This window comes from Schistocerca serialis, chromosome 8, assembly GCF_023864345.2.
Source record: "Schistocerca serialis cubense isolate TAMUIC-IGC-003099 chromosome 8, iqSchSeri2.2, whole genome shotgun sequence".
NCBI classification, from domain to species: domain Eukaryota; kingdom Metazoa; phylum Arthropoda; class Insecta; order Orthoptera; family Acrididae; genus Schistocerca; species Schistocerca serialis.
The window spans coordinates 199,765,578-199,782,444 of NC_064645.1; the positions used below are offsets into that span (position 1 = coordinate 199,765,578).

A 16,867-nucleotide genomic window follows, 5' to 3' on the forward strand; every position below is an offset into this window, starting at 1 on the left:
TACTTCTCAAGTAGTTACCAAGCAAGGGGGTAAAGTGGTTTAGGCAATTGTTAAATGGCTACCCTGTAAAAGTTTATATTCAGAAATAAAATCAAACAATGGAAAATCCAGGATGGAATGTAACAATAACAGAGAAGGAAAGTTGCTACTCACCATATAGTGGGGATGCTGAGTCGTGATAGGCACAACGAAAAGATTCACACAACTATAGCTTTCGGCCATTAAGGCCTTTGTCAGCAGTAGACACACATATACACATGCACACACACACACACTCATGCAAACACTAATTGCACACTTGTCTACAGTCTCAGAGAGCTGAACCACACTGCGAGCAGCAGCAGCAGTGCATGATGGGAATGGCGACTGGGTGGGGGTAAGGAGGAGGCTGAGGCAGGAGGGGGATGGATAGTATGGTGGAAGTGGCGGACAGTGGAGTGTTGCAGTTTAGACGGAGCGCAGGAGAGAAGGTGTGGAGGGGGGGATGGGGTAAGTAGCGGAAAGGAGAGAAATAAAAAGAAATTAAAAGACTCGGTGTGGCGGTGAAATGATGGCTGTGTAGTGCTGGAATGGGAACAGGAAGGGGGCTGGATGTGTGAGGACAGTGACTAACGAAGGTTGAGGCCAGGAAGGAGTATATTGTGTAGGTTCGGTGGACGGCGGAATACAACGGTAGGACGGGTGGGGAGGATAGTGGGCAGGACATTTCTCATTTCAGAGCACGATGAGAGGTAATTGAAACCCTGGTGGAGAATGTAATTCAGTTCCTCCAGTCAACTGTGCAAACGTAATTCACACACACGACTGCAGTCTCAGGCAACTGAAACCACCCATGTTAGTAAGAGATGCATTGTGAGAGTAAAATAAGTAATTTGCATGTGATTTGATTGACAGGTGAGCTGTATGAGCAAAATGGAAGAATCCACAAGATTCCACCGGCAAATATCTATAATTCATAAAGGAAGGCACAGGTTTAGCCAAGAAATATCAGAATTGCCCATTGGCAGATAAGTTGGAGTTTTTTGTGACACACCACACTACATCCTACATCATCAAATGTTGAAGAGTCAGAATAATCATTACTTGACATTGAGGGTTGAGAGATAGAAGCATCAAATGAACCAGCAGTGTCAGCTCCTTTGGCATAAAAGCCAAAATGAAAAGATTAAGGAAGCTTTAGCTGCAGTCCCAAAGAAGAGAAAAGCATGAGTTCTACCAAATAGGTGACTTATTTTTGAGCTGTTCACATTCATTCAAGCCGTTCACATTTTGCACACAAACTCATTTAAAAATCCACTGGCTCAGTTATTTGGAGGTAGTGAACTTGCAGTATTAAACAATGCAACATCACTGCAGCTATCCCCTGCATTGCTTCCATCATCCAGCTCAGTGGCGACACAATGTAGTACCGAAACTGGATCATCAAATGATGTCACTATACGGAGCAAGATGGTGCAGTGGTTAGCACATAGGACCCGTATTCTGGAAGACGACAGTTCAAACCTGCGTCCAGCCAACCAGCCAACGTGATTTCCCTAAATTGCTTCAGGCAGATGCCAGGGTGGTTCCTTTAAAAGGACACAGCCAATTTCCTTACCCACCCTTCCCTAATCCGAGCTTGTGCTCCATCTCTAATGACCTTGTTATCGATGGGATCTCCTCCTCCTCCTCCCAATCCTCATCCTCTTGACATTACCATTGTAATCTTGGAACCAGGGGGATCTTCCAATGACTTTTGTAGTGCCAGAGAAATGTACAAGAAGGCAAATGTGATTTTCATTGTAGATGACAAAGCTCGCAATTGTTTGTAGACAGTGTTGACAATATTTTTCCATTTATATCTTATTTATCTAGTTCCATGTTTTATAATTATTAATAGTTTTGAAAGCATGTAAGTATTGATATAAATCTTGTGGTACTGAAAGTGCCTGTAAAATAAAGTAAACTTATAGTAAATGATGTATATCATAAATAATATTCTTCCAAACAGTGATGGTAGAATCAGTTGACATCATAAATAATGTGATTACTTAATACAGTCTTTGCTTTGAACCCAAGAGAGTTCCCTAGTTCATTTCATTTTTTTCCAATTTTCAAGTGAATGAGTATGTGTACAGTTTCAAATAGTTTGTGAGGCATTCAAAAATAACTGAAGAACAAGTCTTCACAAGACTACAGTTCCTTGAAAAGACAGTGAAATTCACCATGATCTTTTTGATTATTGTTAATATCATGTACAGACTTTCTTCACTTCCTTGAAGCGGAAGCAAATAAAAGCAAATTAATCATCATTAGAACTGCTACTCTTGTTAACTGAACACCAGCTGACTCACTCACAACAAGCACCATTCGACAACTGTATCACAGTGTCCTGCTCATGTTCTGTTTGATCACAGCCAATCATTATGGGGGACCTTGCATTCCGACCACAAGAGAAGCCTGCTCTCTGTTTGACTGGGCCTTACAAGCTCATTTCCTGTAACAGTTTCACTTTTATGTAGATTTCTATTGGCAAAAGCTATAGATTTGTGTCCAACTTACCATCTGCAATCTTCTCTTGGAATATATGTGCTCCAAATCCTCTGTCACTGTTATCACTCTTAATTCATAAGATAATATGGTAAGAAATCGAGAAGTAATGTCCAAGCTAGTCATGAATTTAATATTGTCAAGCTTCTGTAGTAACTCATCAGTATTTTCAGATTAATTAATTCCCTCACCAACAATTTGTTTAAATGTCTACAATCAACAAATAGTCTTTCTCCCTCATCTTTCTTTGAAACAACAACATGAGTGTTGTTGTACTCATTACAACCTCTCTATGTTATAACCAACTTTCCATTTTCTGCAACTTCACTTTCTGAAAATGGTACACCATATAGCTTAATAATAAATTATTCATGTGGTTTTAACTTAAATTTGCATTTATAGTTTCTGACTTTCCCCCATTGAGTATGTCATAATATTCTCATAAGCAGTTCTCTTCCGTATAATCATCATTGTTCTCAAAGTATCCCTTTCTTTAGCATCAACAACTTCCTGGTTTGATTGTTGCTGTTTGTACTACATTATTCTGAACAATTAATGTAGCCTTAGAGAAATTATTCTTTTAGAATCAGTAAAGACTTGTTTTCTATTGAACCAATTAAATCCCAGTTCAGCTTTCACAATCCTATTTGTTCTCAAAGTAGTGTTTTCATTCAAGTGTGGTATTAATAGACAACTTTTTGAGAGTTTTACATTGCCAATAGTAAATGATAAAAGTATTTGTTTCTTCACATCCGTACTAGATCTCCCAGTAGTTCCCCGTATTTTAACCCCCATTACAGACATTTCAACAAAATCTGGGCTGTTTTTAATTTTGATCCTCAGTTTTTCATAAATGGACTACTGGTATTACAAAGCAGTTGACACCCCTCCCCCCCCCCTTCCTTCCAGTTACCAGCTTGGAAGTTTGGATGTAGGTATAAGGACTTCCCTGTAACTTGCACTCATTTCTGTCATCCCCTTCATACGACAGATCATTTTCAGTTTCTCTGGAATCCCTATTTTCTGTCCTGTATTTTTATGGGTGCCTCCCATTCCATATATAATGCATTTATAGCCATATCTGATCCCCTTTGTAGTCACAGTTTTCAGTGGCAGAATTATCCTCTCTATCGTCCAACCTATTATTCATTTCTTTCCACCAATCAGGATGCATCTTCTCACTAACTTCTCTTAGTTCAGTCCTCAGCTCCTTATTCCTCTTATTGCCATTACATTTATCCCAAGCTACACTCAAAATTCCATGCTATATGTTTTTCTCCTACTCTTCTTTATTTCCCCTATTAATCTAGTAACTAACAAATATTGACTGGTAAAATTTGATCTAATGAACATTTTATCTCTTGCTGTTTCTTTTATAATCTCAGCATAAAGCATCCCTTTCTTACCATAAGCCACCACCACTGTCACCATCATTCTTTTCATTGTCGTCATCGTTGTCATCACCATCATCATCAGCAGCAGCAGCAGCAGCAATACACTGAAGAGCGAAAGAAACTGGGACACATGCCTAACATCGTGTAGGGCCACAGTGAGCATGCAGAAGTGCCGCAGGAAGACATGGCATGGACTCAACTAATGTCTGAAGTAGTGCTGGAGGGAATTGACACCATGAATCCTGCAGGGCTGTCCATAAATCTGTAAGAGTATGAGGGGGTGGAGAACTCTTCTGAACAGCACATTCCAAGGCATCCCAGATATGATCAATAGTGTTTGTGTCTGGGGAGTTTGGTGACAATTGGAAGTGTTTAAACTCAGAAGAGTGTTTCTGAAGCCACTCTGTAGCAATTTTGGATGTGTGGGGTGTTGCATTTTGCTGCTGGGAATTGCCCACGTCAGTCAGAATGCACAATGAACATGAATGGATGTATGTGATCAGACAGGATGCTTACATACATGTCACCTGTCAGAGTCATATCTAGACATATCAGGGGTCCCATATCACTCCAACTGCACACACCCCACAGTATTATAGAGCCTCCACCAGCCTGAACAGTCCCCTGCTGACATGCAGTGTCCATGGATTCATGAGGTTGTCTTCACACCTGTACATATCTAACCGCTCGACACAATTTGAAATGAGACTCGTCTGACCGGGCAACATGTTTCCAGTCATCAACAGTTCAATGTTGGTGTTGACAGGCCCAGGTGAAGCTGTGTGTCATGCAGTCATCAATGGTATACGAGTGGGACTTCGGCTCCAACAGCCCATATTGATGATGTTTCATTGAATGGTTCACACGCTGGCACTTGTTGATGGCCCAGCATTGAAATCTGCAGCAATTCGTGGAAGGGCTGCACTTCTGTCATATTGAATGATACTCTTCAGTCATCATTGGTCCCATTCTTGCAGGATCTTTTTGCAGCCACAGTGATGTCAGAGATTTGATGTTTTATCGGATTCCTGATATTCACAGTACATTCGTGAAATGGTTGTATGGGAAAATCTGAACTTTCTCTTTACCTCGGAGATGCTGTGTCCCATTGCTTGTGCACCGACTATAACACCATGTCCAAACTCATTTAAATCTTGATAACCTGTCATTGTAGCAGCAGTAACCGATCTAACAACTGTGCTTAGCACTTTTTGTCTTACATAAGCGTTGCTGACTGCAGTGCTGTAGTCTGCCTGTTTACATATCTCTGTACTTGAATACAGATGCCTATACCAGTGTCTTTGGCACTTCAGTGTATTACAGTTGAATGATAAAATCTTTTCACCCCAAGTACATAATCATCAATAACCAATTACAACATTAAAATCTTTGCAGTTACTTTCACTTCCATTATCTCATTACCCTTAACTTATTTATGCAGAACTGATCATAATTATTATTTGTAATTTTCTGCCCCTTTGAAATTTCATTTTTTGGGCTGACTAGAAATTTGTGATCACTTCGGCATCCAACTCTACCTCTTCATTATATATGTTTAGGATTTCTGATATCTGTCACACTATCACTCATTGCTTTCCAGAACTCTGTATTGAAATGCAACATTAGTTCAAAAAATTATGGAAATTTGTCCACAAAATTCTTCTATGCTTATCTTTTACTTATTGTGCATGGTCTCCTTTGAAATGCTCTCCTCCACAATTGGTACACTGCTCTCAATGCCACTTCCACATCCGGAAGCACTCTTGGTCCTCCTCTTGCTGGGTCATGTGAATTGTCATCTGAGAGTTTTCTTGTATCTTGTCTATTGTCACAAATCGTCATCCTGTCAGCTGTGTTTTCAACTTTGGAAATAAAAAAAAAAATAAAAAAATATCTGCAGGGGCCAGGTCTGGAGAGAACAGAGGATGAGACAGCACAGTGATTTTGTTTTTTGTACTGTAGTCATGCACCAACAGAGACGAATGTGGAGGTGCATAGTTGTGATGCAAGACCCATGAAATTTCTCACCACATTTCAGGAGTTCCCTTCTCACATTATCTTGCAAGTGTCACAACACATCCTGGTAGTACCATCAATTAACAGTTTGCCTCTGTAGCACGAATTCATGATGAACTAATCATTCAAAGTTGAAGAAAACTATCAGCATAGCTTTGACATTTGATCTGATCTGACGAGCTGACCTGATTTGATGAACTTTTTGTGAACTTGGAGAACCTTTCCCAACCCATTGTGAAGACTGGACCTTGATGTAAACACCATAACTGTAGACCCACATCTCATCACCAGTTACAATTCTCTTAAGGAATCTCTCATTGCCATTTGCATGATCCAAAAGCTCTTCACAGATTGTGAGGCACAGGTCTTTCTGGTCTCCATTCATGAACTGTGGGACGAACTTGGCAGCAACACAATGCATTCCAAGATGCTGTGTCAGTATTTCATGACATGATCTGATTGAAATCTCTCGGACAGTCAGTCTTCAATTGGCAAGCACTATTTCATTGATGTTCCTAATTTGAGCATCATCAGTAGGCATCAAAGAGCATCCTGATCGAGGGTCATCTTCAACTTCTGTCCAGCCATTTTTAAACCATGTGAACTATTCATAACACTGAGCATAGCTTAAGCACTCATCGCTGTAGGCTTCCTGTATCATTTGTTGTGTGTCTGTTAAAGTCTTCTGGAGTTTTACACAAAATTTAATGCATATGTGTTGCTCCTTTAACAATACCATTTCAAAATTCGCAAGCTGTACGACAAACATTCTACTCAAAACAGCACTGAACAATAACAAACAGACATACAACAGTAAAAATTCTGGCAATTACACATTAAATACAAGCGTGTGCGGGGATGCCAGCCGAATTTTGCTCCAATCCGCCATTGGTGCAAAATTACGAATGTTCCAAAAGTTTTTGAACAGACCTCGTATAATCTCTTTATTTGGTACACCACCTTTTATTTTGCCCATAAGCTCTTGAATTTCTTCTTCCGTTAAACCTTTCTTTTTCTTTAATTATTAACCTTATTTTAGTTTGCATTTCTCACCCCAAACAAACAGGTTTCCCATCACATTCTGCTTACATTTCCCCTGATATCTGATCTCTTGTTATCTTTTGGTCCGTTATCCCCCTCCCATAGGAGCATTCCTATTTCTCTCATTCCAGTTATAATCCCATCTGTTCCAATGTTGCTGATACTCATTCCTGTAATTCTGTACATCTCCCATGGTTTCTCCCACAATGATTTTGCTCTGGAACAAATTATTTATGTTTAAAAAAACTTTAATGTAATTATTACTTTCCATGATGTAGAGTACTTAAAGGAACCAAGAAAAAGAGGGACCACTTGTCTGATAAAATGAAATGAGCATGTTCATTCACTGCTGTAAATAGAGAGCATTTAGAATTATAAAATGCAGAGGAAACAACCACAATTAAAACTGTAATTGATAAAGGGACACAATAAATTTGACAAAACAGAGCCAAAAAACTTGAAAAGTACGATTTTATGACAGATGTCTCAGTGTAGCCACAAGGTTGTGTGATCAGGAGGCAAGTTCATGTTTCCTTATTATTCCTTTCACTTGGAGTTGGGCAGACCAAGAGGAATGGGTCTGCCATCTCCTGCATGACCAGAGAATGTACAGTTGAATGGGAATTGTGGTATCAACTCTTATACACAACAGAGAGCAAACAACCACCACCATTATCTTAAGAGGCACTACAATCAAATGATCTGGTGGACACACTGGGCCCAAAATATCAGCAAATCAGCTCTTAAAAAATTTTTAAATAAAAGTTTTGGTTAATTTCATTCATTTAAGATTCAATCCAGATGGTACTGAAAATCACTATTTCCACTACCACAGTGAGAAATCTTCCTTTTGCTGCATGATAATCTTATAATATTTAAATGTAGATAATTTTTAAATTATGCTAGACACACGTATAAATCAATAATGCTCACACAACCTGTACAAATAAAACAGTTCCCTTTTGTGAGTATGGCACATGAGCAGGTACAACAGTTAATTTCATGTGACCACAATAGGCACTGGATAACCATTTAACATGTTGCTTTCTTAACAAGATACTGGATGTATTTCTAATGTTTTTATATTTAATGACAGGTTTGCATTTTTGTGTACTCTGGAGTTTTAATTTTGGTGATTACTTATTAGTCAAAACCAGAAAACTCAAATTACACCAAATTGATCAAGACAGTCTTGAATAATAAAAACCATCTATTGTACTTGTTGAATCTTCCTGTCTGTCATAGCATATGTTTTAATTGAGATGGAATTATACTTTTATACGATCTGAGAGATACATGATTTTGTCACATTGACTTTGCAGCATTTTCTGATATTCTGAGCAGTGGTCTTACATGGGTTTTGACTAGTTGCCTGCAGACACAGAGCAGATGCTGACAATTTCTAGAAATTGTAAAGTATGTTTTGTATATATATATATATATATATCACCCTCTCATTCTGCAGTTGAAATTGCTTGTCGTAAAAGATAGGACAACATACATTTTGAGAAATGCAAAAATAATGCAGTACAGCTTAATAGTGGAACCAAAATACCTCTACAGAAATGAGTGCTTGGCTCTGAATTATAAGTCTAGATGTTTTAGAAAGAAGAATTATGAAGAAAGTTTCACATACAATGAGAAGCACAGAGGATATCCTTGTCATTGATATGGTGTTAACTGTAATCTTCCTTCCATTTCTTGAGAAACACAGAAGTCTGGAAATAAATAAGTATTGATGAAGAATATCGACACATACTAAAATAACAAAGATGAAGAAAAAGAAGACACATTTGTTTGGATGTTTAAATCTTGAGTAAGAAATTTACATGAAACTGGATTGTTGAAGTTAAACATTTAGAAATACCCAAAATAAAAGTTTTTTTTAGTGAAAGGGTTGAAATTAAGATTCTAATATATCTAATATAGAAGCTACAAGACAGCAGGTGTGAAATGGTCTGAAGAAAAACAAAAAAGGAAGAATGAAAGAATTGTTACAGACTGTCCTGTTCTGGCTGTAGAGAAAGATTTGTGGGAAGATGTGGATGGGGTTCTCCACTACCATGGCAGTTAAGGAGTCAAGAATGCTTGCTCCACAGCAGAATTCTTCATTACTTGATAACTCGCATACAGTACTGTGGTGGTAACAATCCAGGTGCTGATTACGGCTTCATGACTAATTGGCAGTGAGTGATGTTACCAATGGTATGCTGAGACAGCAGTTTCTGGTGGAAGGTAGTGTGTGACATTACCAGTGATATGTTGAGACAGTGGTTGCTGGTGGCAGACAATGAACTTGCTGGAGTGAGTCACCTTGTCAGCACAGTGACTTAAGGCTAAACTAGATGGCAGTTGAATACCATCGACCCTGTAATGCCAGCAGGAAGTGTGCAGGCCCCACATCAAACCAGACCCCTCGGAGACTTGCTGGAGTGCCATGTGATGGCGCCCACTGGATGACGACCTCACCTCAGCAGATTCACTTTGGAGCCCAAAACTATCAGGGCTAGCTGATGGCTCATAGATTGATTGCTTTGTCTAATTGATGTGCCGCTGGATGAGGCTGGAGAAGCTTAGCCAAACATTTGACCAGTAACTGGCACAGAGAATGGGCTGGTCAACTGAACAGCACCAAAGGAATGTCTCTCCATCTTAATGTGCTATGACAGATGATGTGCACTAATCACATAGTCATCTGTGAAAATGCTTTTCTGTGCTACACAGAGTAGCAACACAGTCAACCACTGACAGCAGAATGCTGCATTGAAGGGTAATGTGCTAGCACTGCTGCAGTGCCCAACTACAGAATTAAGTCATTGGCTGGTCCATACATCATGTAGCTGGTTGTGAAAGTCCATCTGAAGCTGAGACCACAACAGAATGTTAAATAAGAAAGAGCTGCTGGCCATAAAAACAATTCCTTAGCTTCTCCACGTGTGTGCTGCCTATTTTCAGTGTCCATTGGGCACAATATTTCATTGAGCAACCCTGTTGACCTCATTAGGCATGCTGACAGACAGACATTATAGTAACATGTGGGGAGGGGGAAAAGACTGGCCGCAGGTGTGTTTGTGGAATGTGTAGTGATGGAGTGGAAGCAGGGAAGGAGATAGGTAGTGGGAGGACAGGGACTGCTGAAGGTTGAGGCCAGGGAGGTTACGGGAATGAAGAATATGTTGTTGTGAGGGTTTCCACCTGCACTGTTAAGTAAACCTGGTGTTCATAGGAAGGTTCCATATGGCGCTAGCTGTGAAGCAGTCATTGAAGTGAAGCACATCATGTTGGGCAGCATGTTTAGCAACTGGGTGTCCCATTGTCTCTTGGACATATTTGACAGTGTCCATTCATGTGGACTGATAGCTTGTTAGGTGTCATGCACACAAAGAACACAGCGCAGTGATTGCAGCTTATTTTGCAGTCTACTATCCCTAACCTTCCCTCCTATGTAAAAGACACCAACCATTTCCTCCACTGACTCTCCACAGTTCCTGTTCCTTTGCCCTTATTTTGGAATAATTTGTGTTGTTATTGACTGTTATTTTTTGCAGTGCTGCTTTCCTTTTTGAATATAATCATGGTATCTACTGATGAGTAATTCAGTCCCAACATAAAATTTCTTGCAGCCACGAACTCGGACTTTTCTTGCAATTCTTAGTCATAGTAAATATATAATCGATACACTCATTTATTTAAAATAAAATTTCTTTAACTAGGATAACCACTCAAAATACATTTTCAATCAGTCTTCCATTACATATCACCAAACAACAAAATGTCTTTCCTCTAAATCCAGATCTTTAGATATCCAATCTCTCTCTCTCCCTCTCTCAATATATTTTTTTCTCTATCAAAATTTTCATTACTGGGACCCACAAAAGAATTCAGTGTTCTTCCATGCCTGAATATCACAGTCCATGGAACTTCTGTAAGCACACCACAACAAGCAAAATTACTTCGGCATGGGCCGCTGATAGATGCTACATGGAAGATGCATGTTGTTCTTAGGTTCCTCCAGAATACATGCAAAAAATAAGAAAATATGTGCTCCACAGAATTAACAGTCACTTCATTTGTTTCTTTGGTGGGTTCACATTGACTATTGTGGGACATGCGGATCATTAAATTTTCATATAATTATTTTCTTTTCTGTGTCCAGCATTTTGGAGTTTTAGTCACCATCAGGTGCCTCATTATATGTAGATTTGTCATAGAACAAAATATGTACTGGAAATTAAATCCCATCTTGTCTTCAGGTAGAGAAGTGCTTGGCAGAAGGGCATAGGCTGCCAATAAATAGAGACAGACAAGATGAAAAATAACTGGGGCAATGGTTCATGGTAAGTTGTGGTGTATGACAAATCTTGATAAAATGAGGTATCAGATTATGGGTGAAAGAAGTCCATAGAACAGTGTAAGTACAACAGATAAAACTTGTAAAGTAAACAGTTATGTAACTGCTTTCGATATATCAAAATAGCTAAGATTCATGTTCAGTTATATTACAAGCAGAACTTTCAAGGGAAACTAACTTTTATCTACAGTTACACAACCTTCCATATGTTTTGTGTGTAGGGTTAGCACAACAAAAATTTGTATAGCCTATGTTTAGCTCCTTTCTGTGTCAAATTAAAGTCCTGTAAGGGGGCTAGTGATGACTTGAATGGAGTACAAAGTGAGAATTCCAGGAATTGACGTGAATAGGAAAGACTATACACAGAAAAAGCTTTACTTGTATAACAGTTGTTAGCCACACTCCAGACAAGATACAGAACCATTACAAATGTATTTTCATTATAAATAGTAAATAGAACACTTCAAATGACAGTTTAGACAGACAACAAGCCGGCCGCTGTGGCCAAGTGCTTCTAGGTGCTTCAGTCTGGAACTGCACTGCTGCTGTGGTCGCAGGTTCGAATCCTGTCTCGGGCATAGATTTGTGTGATGTCCTTACGTTAGTTAGGTTTAAGTAGTTCTAAGTCTGTTGAATTGATGACTTCAGATGTTAAGTTCCATAGTGCTTGGAGCCCTTTGAACCCTCTTTGAACAGACAACAAATTGTGATGCAAATAAAATAAATTCTGCCATTTGGATTAGGATGATAGATGTGAGAAAAAATGGATACACAAGTGTTGAGGATTTGTGGTCACTTGTTGACTTATTGCCTATTGGCTTGTCTCTTGGTATCTTCAGCTGACATTTGTTTAGTGATTTTTCTGACAATTCACCAACATGAGTGGTAGGCATTGTCAGAGATTCATCCTCATTACTGTTTGTGGATCAGAATTGAGCCCATGGCTGAATGTCACATTAACTCCCCGTGCCAGTTTGAGGGGGGAGGTGGGGGGGGATGGCCACATTGGCATTTCCCTGTATTTGCAACAGTCATCCATTGCAGTTCGACAGTCATCCATTGCAGCTTATGAATTCAGGATCTGTTTAACATAATGCTTTCTTCTTTATTATCAAAACTATTGTCATATTTATGAATTTCAATGGTTTCAAAATAGGTATGATTCATAAGCTAATATGTGCACAAGACCAATATGTGAACCACAGCACTTCAAATATGAGATGCAACACTTAGAAAGTGTTGACACACAATGGGTACTACACCAGTCATATGAAAAGTCTCAGGAAACCTAACATCTGGTGAAGTGACATGTCAGAAGCTTAAATGTGAGGTTAAGCCTTTCTGCCACACACCCTCGGGGTAATGAACAGAATTGGCCATACATTGCACAAACATGTATACAAACTGATCAAGATGATCAGAGAGTTCTCGGATCACCAAAATGATTCACTCGCAGTGTCAGAGTACACTTCTTGCAGTGTACAATGGGAAAAGTCAACCAGACAGTCTATCAGTACCAGGATCGTCGGATGTAAATAGTATTGCAGGCGGAGAAACTGCCTGGCAGAGTACACGCTGTGTAAGACCAATCATATAATAAAATTTTCTAATGCAGGTTCTTCCTGTGGAGAAGAGCTATCACATTTGTTCGGGGATGTCAGGAAATTTAGAAACATAACAGTAGTATTGTTATAGCAAAAACAAACACAATTTGTGGATTGTAGTACTTTATAGAGCAACACATAAGATACAGGTTGTGCATAGCACTGAACAAATTGATTGGACAACAGTAATACAGTGTAAACAATAGGCCAAGCACTCATTTCCAGTCACTTAAATAATGCTATTTCTTCGGCAGCTCACCAGAGCGTGCCAGGAGGCCAACCCAAGTGGCCTCTTTAAGTAGGCCTGTGAACTTTAATGGATATCTCTCTCTGAAATCACACACATTGTGAGGAAGGTACATCAAACATTATTAAGAAAGAAGAAAGCATCAGTATAAATGTACTATTGATTCCCTTGCTGCAGCTAATGACCATTGCAGGTAACAGTGGAGAACTGCAGTGATAATGATCAGAAAAATGTCCTCAGACATTGGTGTGACAGGGCTCAACTCCAGTATGCCATCAGCAATGGATTGGTGAATGTTTGAGAATGCCAGTCACTCATCCTGGTGAAACATCAGAAAAATCATTGAACTAATGGCAGCCAATGATCCCCCCCCCCCCCCCCCCCCCCAAAAAAAAAGCCTAGTGGCAGTATGACAGAAAAAGGATATAAATGAGCACTTTTCCATATTTCCTTGAAGGAATCATCCAGTTCCTGGGTTTGTCAATGTAACTGCTCTGATTTTATTCTTATCAGAGAAGTTAAAGACAGTGAGTGAGTAACCTTACAGTTCTTGTCTTTCAGCTTCCACCTGCTGGAAATCGTGCAGAGTCTGTAGAGAAATACCTTAAAAAATCTCTAGACGCCCTGCAGTTGAGTTACGTTGACTTGTACCTGATACACCACCCTGTGGGGGTCCAGGATGTGGGTGGTCAAACTTTACCAAGAGACAAGGATGGAAATGTTCTCTTGGACATGAACACTGACATCATCAGCCTGTGGAAGGTAAGTTTCATTAGTGTTAGTGTTGCTGTCATATAATTATTGTGAATTATACTGTATTGTTGGACCTGAAAGCATGCATTTTATAAGAAATTAGTGCTTCATCACATAATATAGGATATTAATTACTTTAATAAATAAATTTTATCAAGAAGCAAATTTTTGTAGGAAATATTCTTATAGTATCGCTACATGTTATCCTTGGAAGTAGCAACATTAGAAATGATGACTCAAGTACTTACCCCATCTCTGGGTTGTTGGCTGATGACTGCCCCAGAAAGAAAGTGACAAAGTCTGCTTACAGTTTTCTGTTGATTGTCCCATGTGAAAAGTATTCCGTCCACTCGATATTCCACAAAACACGTATCAGTGGTTATAATTAAAGTGCAGCTACTCAAAGAGGTCCAGCGTGGGCTGTAATTTTCATATGGCATCGAAACTTCGTAGATATTATAATATGTTTAATGTGGAACCAATTTACACTGGAAAAAATTAGTTCCAATTTTGGCCACCAGGGGCAAAGCAGGTGCTGTGAATGCAATAAAAATGTATAGAAATGTTTCCATATGTAACGGATCAGGAATGAGACATTGGAAGAAAAGGTCAAACAATTGAGAAAGACATAATGTTGGTGTTATTATTAACTGCCACTTACACAGTCTGCTCAGTATGAGCACTGCAGACATTGATAAGATGTTGCACAGTACCAGATTTGCATCTGATTTCCAAAAATTTTTTCAAGTGTAAACCCGTTCCACATTAATGTATTAGAATATCTACCATACTGGATCCACACTGGATCTGTGTGAGTAGCTGTATATCAGTTATAGCTACCTAATACAACTTCCTGAATGTGTACAGATTTTTGTTCTTTGCTGTGACTTACAATTAAACACTGGAAAATCCAGGATGGGTTAATAGCATGTCTCAGTTCAGTCTTAGCATTTGCTGCAGTGTTAAGGTTGTTAAATAATCAAGTTGTCTATTACTTTACATTCTCCACTACTGTTTACTCTAGTCCTGCCAAAGGCAGGGTCACCTGTGAAAGCAACCATACAGTCTACCAACTTTGCTGCAATCACTATACCACATTGCACAGGGGTGTAACCTCTAACAAGCAGTCTGTCTGCATGAATGACCCCTGCCAAACTTTGACCAAGAGGTAACTGGACGACTAGTTACCAAGCATGCCGTGCAACACGATGTAGTCGACTTCAGTGACTGCTTCACAGCCTGAGCCATCAGAAAGTTCCCACCAACACAAGCTTTTCTGACCTGCACAGGTGGGAATTCTCCTTGCAGCATGCCCTTCACGCCTGTGACCTCCAGGCCTCAACCTTTGCTAATCCCTGTTCTCCACCTGTCTCTATCCCCTTCCCTGCTCCCAACCGAGGCTCACATGTCTCCTGCACACCCCCCCCCCCCCCCCCCGACCTCCTCCTGCCCATAGAAAACATGCATAGTCCTTTTACCATCTCTGGTTCTCTCCTGTTTCCTCCTCCCTCCAACACAGCCTTCCAGTGCAGCACCTAGCATCACCCTGCACACATCCCACGCAGACAGCTCTTCAGTGTCTTCCCACAACCATATCCTGCTATTCCTTCCCCTCCCCACACCTTTTATGTATCTCTCCACTGCACAATCCAGCCAAGATTGCTACTAACCTCAATCGGACCTCAGCACCTGTAGCTTATCCAACAGTTTAATTTTAAACATGTGTCCATTACTCAACACCTCCTCTATGTGGTGAGTAGTAATTTATTTTAGTTACTATTAAATTGATGATATACATATGAAATGACATTAGATTCTTTGTGATAGATTGCTTTATATTTTTGATTAACATGTTTACTTTCATATAATTGTAAAAATATCATGAAAAGGTTAGTTGGTACTCACAATACAGCGGAGATACTGAGTCGCAGGTAGGCACAACAAAAAGACTGCCAGAAGAGGAGCTTTCAGCCAACAAGGCCTTCTTCAAATATAGACACACACACACACACACACACACACACACACACACACACACACACACACACACACACACGACAAATTCTATGGCACCTGAAACCAGACTGCGAACAGTAGCATGTGATGGGAGAGACAGCTGTGTGGTGGGGTTAAGGAGGAGGATGGAGCAGGGAAGGTGAGGGATAGTAGGGTAGGGGTTAGGAACGGTAAAATGCTGCTTGTGGGAGCTTACAAGGACGAGTGGAGAGAGGGTAGGGCAGCTAGGTGCAGTCGGAAGGGGGGTATTGGGAAAAGAGGGAGGTAAAAAGACAGTGGGTGCATTGGTGGGATACAGGGCTGTGTAGTGTTGGTATGGGAACAGGGAAGGGGCAAGATGGTCAAGAACACTGACTAAGGAAGGTTGAAGACAGGAGGGTTCCGGGAACATAGGGTAAGTTGCAGGTAGAGAGCAAAAAGCTGGTGTTGGAAGGAAGGTCCCAAATGGCACAGGCAGTGAAGCAGCCATTGAAATGAAGAACGTCATGTTGGATTGCGTGCTCCATAATGGGGTGATCCAGCTGTCTCTTGGCCACATTTTGTTGGTGGCCATTCATGCGGACAGACAGCTTGTTGGTTGTCATGCCCAATTAGAATGCAGCACAGTGGTTGTAGCTTAGCTTGTAGATCACATGAGTAGTTTCACAGGTAGCCCTGCCTTTAGTGGGATAGGTAATTTTTGTGACTGGACTGGAGTAGGGAGTGGTGGGAGGATGTGTGGGACAGGTCTTGCATCTAGCTCTCTTATGGGGATATGAGCCATGAGGCAAGGGCTTGGGAGCAGGGGTTGTGTAGGGATGGACAAGGATATTGTGTAGGTTCAGTGGGCAGCAGAATACCATTGTGTGAGCTGGGGAAGGATGTGGGTAGAACATTTCTTATTTCAGGGCACAGCAACAGGTAATCAAAATCCTGG

At 40.2% G+C, this 16,867-nt stretch overlaps 1 protein-coding gene across 1 annotated transcript in view; it reads left to right on the plus strand.

Annotated features, from left to right (window-relative positions):
- The window catches only part of LOC126416414 (1,5-anhydro-D-fructose reductase-like), a 121,332-nt gene that overhangs the window by 38,623 nt on the left and 65,842 nt on the right, over positions 1-16,867 (plus strand). Inside the window, exon 4 of the mRNA XM_050084132.1 lies at positions 13,744-13,944. Within this exon, the coding sequence (XP_049940089.1) occupies positions 13,744-13,944 (201 nt within the window). The remainder of the gene's footprint in view (positions 1-13,743; positions 13,945-16,867) is intronic.